Below are 6,073 nucleotides of genomic sequence, written 5' to 3'. Positions count from 1 at the left end.
TATATTTGTGATCACAAGCTACTGACATAGAAAGCTGTTCAGACCTACAGTATATGGTGTATTTTTACCAGTTGTAACAATGTTGGGAAAGCTGGTATTGTTTTCACCTTGTGAGTCTGTGTGTGTGTCATCGTGGTAAAATGTGATCCAGGTGACACCCACTGTAGCGGGAACTACCACAGAAGCAGTTTTGAGTATCTAGCTAAGTGTTTGTCTTGTTGTCTGTGAGCAGATTGTGTCAGCACAATAATGTCTCAACTGTACAAGACGCAGTCAAAACACTTTACAGGTGTGTAGCTGAGGTCAAAATGAAAGCCAAGTTTGTAGATGGACGTGGTCCGAGCAAGGGGTCCAAAAGTGAGGGAGGTAACCTAATTTTGACCACACCTGCATTACAGGCAAGATGGAACATGGTCCTTATACCATCAGTTTTGGGCCTGCCCCTCAGTGGCTAAACTGTGGGATAAGATATTTACATGTCTCTGTGATGTACATAACAAAATATCAAACTCTCTCCATGTATTGCTTTTTTTGGAGTCTTGCCAGTGAGCTCACCACTGTCTGGATCCCAGCGTGGGGCAGTGGCCCGAGCTACACTTACTGCAAGGAGGGTTATTCTGCTAAACTGGAGATCCCCTAACACTCCATTATTGACACTGTGTTAGAGACCTATTGATGCCTTTGAGTTTAGAGAAGATCAGATATTCACTTAAGGGCAAAGCAGACCTGTTCTCAAGGATCTGGGACCCCTACAAAGCTTATTTAGCAAATGCTGCATTTTAACTCCTTGTGACTTTATTTTTTTTGTCTCTCTCCTCTTTTAAATTCATTTATTATTGTTTTTGTTTTCCTCTGTATTTTATTTTGTCCGCTTGCAAGCCATGTTTTAGCTTGCTGTATAATTAATTCTGCTTAACTTCTAGCCTGTACTTACACCTTTATTGTTTTGTGCTTGAATGTCTGTATCACTGTATGCCAATTCTGATCTATGGACCTGTGTTATGTTCTGTAAAAACTACAAAACCCAATAAAAACAATTTACAGAGGTGGGCTTGTTAAGAGGTAGGTAAGGGGACACTGACCTGCACTTAACATCCTTGGCTGACATTTGCTTTAAGTCGCAGATCGCTGTATTTTATCTGTGGTGATCCAACTGCAAGATTGTCTCCTGTAATATATAAGAATAATGAAGGACTGTCATATTGATGGCTAAGGAGATTTAAAAATAAACAAACAAAAAAATCCCATAAAGCACAATGTGGTTTAGACTCACAGTCGAGCACAAGAGAGACATTAGTGTCCATTGTTCCTCCTATATAATTACTATTTCCATATAAGTTAAAGGCTATTATGAGACAGCAGGCTCAGCTTGTCTATAAAGAGACTGTCCCATACCTGGGGGGAACATCAGGTTGAAACAGCATTGTTGGCAATCGGCCTCACAGAAGTGCTTTTAATCAACGGGGCAAATCAGTATCAGCTCTGGGGGGCGCTGTTTCAAAGCTGATCATGACCTCTGACTCCATGGTGGCAACGTGAGAGAGAAGAATTTCCTGCAGATGAATTAAAAGTAGAGTAATATTAGAAAGTGTTCAAATGATACTTTGTGGAAATAACAGCATTAGATGTTGTTGTTTTTTAACACAAGACACGAGCACAAGATCTGTGAGAACAGAGAAATAATTACTATTTCCATATAAGTTAAAGGCTATTATGAGACAGCGGGCTCAGCTTGTCTATAAAGAGACTGTCCCTCTCCTAGGGGCGCCACCAGGTTAACCCTTTTAAACCTGAGCAAAGCAGAAGAAGAAATTACCCCCCAAAAAATAGAAAAGAAATCAGCAAAAAGGGAAAATTAAAAATAAGAAAATTAATTAAAAAAAATAAAGCAAGTTAAAAACAAAGAAATGACCTGGTAAGAGTGCTTGAAATTCTAATAATTCTGCAACATAATTTTAAAATGTAATAATAATAATCATTTTAAATAGTGTTCTTTTTTTCCTAGTTTTTTTTTTTTTAAATAATTATCTAAATCTATTTACCTTTTTTGCAGTTTTACCAATTTTACCAAGTTGCTTATTGCCTTTTTTCCCATAGTTTTGAAAGAAATCTGCTGCGGGTTTGAAGGTTAAATACTTGCAAAAGTTGTCTGAAAGCAGCACAAGAAAAGGTGATGTTGCTTCAGGTTTCAAAGGGTTAAAACAGCCTTGCAGAATTGCCTTTCATCAATGGGGCAAACCATTATCAGCTCTAGGGAGCACTGTTTCAAAGCTGATCATGACCTCTGACTCCATGGTGGCAACATGAGAGAATTTCCTACAAATGTTAATAGATTATTATGAGGTAATTTGAATATTTAAGTGATACTTTATATAAAATAACAGCAGTGGTTTATGATTTTTTAAATACAAGATAGAGCACAAGTTCTTTGGGAATAGAAAACTAATATAAGTATTAATACTTTAGCAATCAGCTATTAATTTTGGGCTATAACCCAGAAGACAATCACTACAGTGGCTGTGAGTTACTCTGCAGTGGCTGACTGACTTTACATTGAACTTGTAGCAGTGACAGACACAATAGCTTCTCTGTAATATTTCTATAACATAATGTTCTAGTAATTTTATTAGTGTGGAGTCTATTTAGGCTTCTCTCCATGCATCTGGGGATATAACTTCAGAATAGTGACTGCTACCGACAGGGAGACCTCAGCCCCGCAGCTACAGCAGATCAGCCTAACCAGCCTATGAGACGTGCCTCTCCAGACGCACGGTGGTGGCCAGCGCATTACACAGGCGGCGATGTGGAGGTCAGTCGCTCATCAGTGCAACGCGCCGAGCAGTTTCCCCCCTTAAACCCCGTCTCTGCTCCCTTTGCCCTCCAGTCCTCCACACACAAGGCATTTCGCAGCGCACTCCGTCGGCGCATCCCGCAAGTCACGTCTCGCTGTGTGGTTCCATTTTTTGTCTAGGGGTGGCAGGTGTCCCGGTGCGTCGTCGTCCGAGCACCGGACAAGTGATGCTCTGAGCTGCACTGTTGCTCCCCTGTCGCCTCACATGTCTGCAGCAAAACCAACCTGGAGATGGTCCCATGCTCAACTCACGTCCAGAGGTAGGTGTCCACACAGCACAGCAGCCGTGTAGGGTGCATGCAGAGGAGGGGTACTTTCCATTCAGCGCATGTTTGTCCCATTTGGTCAGATAAGGGGCTCAGAGCACAATGTCCTCTGCGGGGAGCTCAGCACTGCGGCTCCCTCGCACTAGTTTTTGAATATTTCATTTCATTTAATATTTCATCAGCCCTAAAGGGACGCTCCGATATGCTGAGGTGACCTTATCATACAGTGTGAGAATGACATTCATGACAGGGTTTCCCCTAGCGGACTAAATGTTGCCACAATGACTTGAAGTTTGTCTGTTTAACCCTTAAATGCATCTCAGCTCATTCTCCTTTAAGGTATTGCAATGAGAGGAGCTGACAGACAGTTTTAAAGGAGAGTAAAGCAGAGACATGCATATTGAATTGTCATGGGGAACTCAAATGCCATTAAAAACTTACTTTAAGACAGTCTTACTCCTATAGGATGGGGCTAGTACAGGAGTCTAAGATGCACACATGATTTATTTTTATATGTATGTGTTTCATGAGGCAGCACTTTGTTTTTATGTGAGACGAAACAGTAGTAACTCATGGAGTCTCACGTCCTGAAGAGGGCAGCCTGAGGGATTCCATTTACAGTACACAATGCCAGCAAACTATAAATCAAAAGCCTCCAATTTTATGCTCTTAATGGGAAAGCCCATCATGCCATTCATCACACATGCAGTGCAGACGCTGCTCCGCTGGGACGAGTGTCTGATGGAAATATAGAAATTAAATAATTGATAGATGACAGCTGAAGGAAGAGGAGGGAAGCAGAAGGGAGAACTGAGTGTGTAAAAATAGTTATGAAAGTCATTTTCCCTCCTGCTGGCCAATCAAGTTGATTTCTAATCAAGTCAATGACACTTTTTTTATTTTCAATATCTAAGAATATCCTGCAACAATCTTTCCGTTCATTATTAGATGCTGTGTGGCTTCATGCCTCAGAGGCTCTATTACTTTTTCCTCCCTCTCCCTCCCTCTCACTGTCCCTCCTTCCCTCACTCTGCTGGTGGTGTCATGTTTTCCTGCCTCCCCTCACAGGTTAGACTCTCCGTCAACAGAGGGTCACAGCCACAAACACATCACCCACCCTCCTCCTCCTCCTCCTCCTCCTCCTCCTCCTCCTGCCTGGCGAGAGTCGTCCGTCTGCCTGCATTCATCTGAACAGCAGTGAGGACAGACGGGAAACTTACACTGTAGTGGAACTGCCTGTGTGTGTGTGTGTGTCAGTGCATCAGTGCCTTTAGTGTTCCCCCAAGCCCTCCACTCTGTGTGTGTGCAATGATGTGTGGTAGAGTCAAGGTGGAAAGCTAAGAGGAAGACGGGACCCGATCAAGTCAGCAAAAGTGAGCCCGGCTGCTGCGTATGTGTGTGTGTCAGTCCAGCACGTGAGACTGTGTGTGTGTGTGTGTGAGGGGCTAGTGTTGACCAGGCTATGAGTGCGTCTCAGAGGGAGAGGCTGGCGTTGGATGCTGAGTTGAGCTAAGGGAGCAGAAGAGGAGAATCTGTAAGAGGAGCAGCCATGGGGCTCGGACAGTCCAGCAAGGCTCCGGTCACCGAGGACACAGACGAGGGTGAGTGAGAAAACGTCCAGCATTCTTATCTGACTTTTCTTTCTTTTTTGTTTCCCTACTTTTGTGAGCTCAGATCTAGTGAGGATGAGCAGGGACGATGGGTATAACAAGTTGTGAGCAGGACTCACTGCTGTTGACTGCTGTGTCCCAGGGTGTCCATCTTTTCTGCAGCCGTATAAATGTGTTAAGCTATTTCCTATTAGCTAACAAAATTAAGTGCACTTAGAGTAAATGGATCTGACTGATGTAATGCTGATTCAGTCTGCCACTGGTCTAGAAAAAAGAGGGAATGCCACTTGATATAGTCACAGTTTGACCACAGAACTGTGTACTTACACAGAGATACACATAGTAGACATAAACAGTTCTTAAAGATATTTATGGAACTCTTCTGGACATTTTTCTCTACTGTTAGCTTTGCTGGTGAAGTCTTTATATTTATTATTATTACAAATGGCCTGAATCATGCCAGGTTATTATCTTAAATTCTTTAGTCATCAAGGTCAGCATCAAAAGCAGCTATAACTTTGATTGGCAAAGCTCTTTGTTTGAATTTATTTCCCTTTTTCTTTGTGACCCGAGTAGATAATACAATGTGAATTTATTGATCTGAGGCAGACTCTGAAATTAATTCCACTTTGGCTGTACCCCAAGAGCTTCAAATAAGTCACATGAGTCAGTGATTTAGTCAGGAGTGAGGTGGCTTTCCCAGGTGTTTCCTTACCGTAGAGGATTTTTGTCTCTGTGTGGCTGCTATCCATGATGATCTGATACTTTTCCTTTTATTAAGTTGTAAACTGTAATATCGTTTTTCAGTTTAACCCATGTGACAGGTTCGTATTCCAATAATTATCATTAGAATATTTCTTTCTTTGTTTGCTGAGTGTTTCATTATTCTGTGACAAACCAATTTTTTCTACCCAGCTGTGTCAAATGACAGCATTGCATCTTGATGAAATCCATATCTTTGGCTTTCTCTTTTTCACTGGAGGCAACCAGTCTCCCCCCTCTATCAAAGAGGAAATCATTATTCACGGTTAACCTGGCTGCTTAGTCATTTGGCGTGCTGTTCTGGAAATGTCACTCATAACAGAGCGTCTCTGAACTCTGAGTTAATGCAACAGTGCACCTTCCTGACTTCTCTCTCACAAAACAGCGTGGGCGATTTCACCAAGGGCAGGAGAATAATAAACACAGAGACGCGCCGTTTTGAATTAGAAAAAGAAAAAAAAGAGGCCCGCTCACTGGAAACAAAGTAATTCCTCTCAGTGATGAAACTGGCGTCTGACACGGGCAGGGTTCTCCCTCTGAGGTTGTGGGAAGGCGGGTCACTGCGCGTCGAGTATATGTCGTGC

General features: G+C 42.4%; 1 protein-coding gene across 1 annotated transcript in view; it reads left to right on the top strand.

The window, feature by feature from the left end:
• The first annotated feature begins 2,748 nt into the window (after positions 1-2,748).
• The window catches only part of stk32a (serine/threonine kinase 32A), a 93,131-nt gene continuing 89,806 nt past the window's right edge, over positions 2,749-6,073 (top strand). Inside the window, exons 1-2 of the mRNA XM_050040554.1 lie at positions 2,749-3,111; positions 4,186-4,718. Coding sequence (XP_049896511.1) covers positions 4,667-4,718 — 52 coding nt within the window. The 5' untranslated portion in view covers positions 2,749-3,111; positions 4,186-4,666. The remainder of the gene's footprint in view (positions 3,112-4,185; positions 4,719-6,073) is intronic.

The sequence above is a fragment of the Epinephelus moara genome, chromosome 3, assembly GCF_006386435.1.
Source record: "Epinephelus moara isolate mb chromosome 3, YSFRI_EMoa_1.0, whole genome shotgun sequence".
NCBI lineage: Eukaryota > Metazoa > Chordata > Actinopteri > Perciformes > Serranidae > Epinephelus > Epinephelus moara.
Note: the sequence above shows the minus strand (reverse complement) of the source record. Positions and strands in the feature narration are given on the sequence as shown.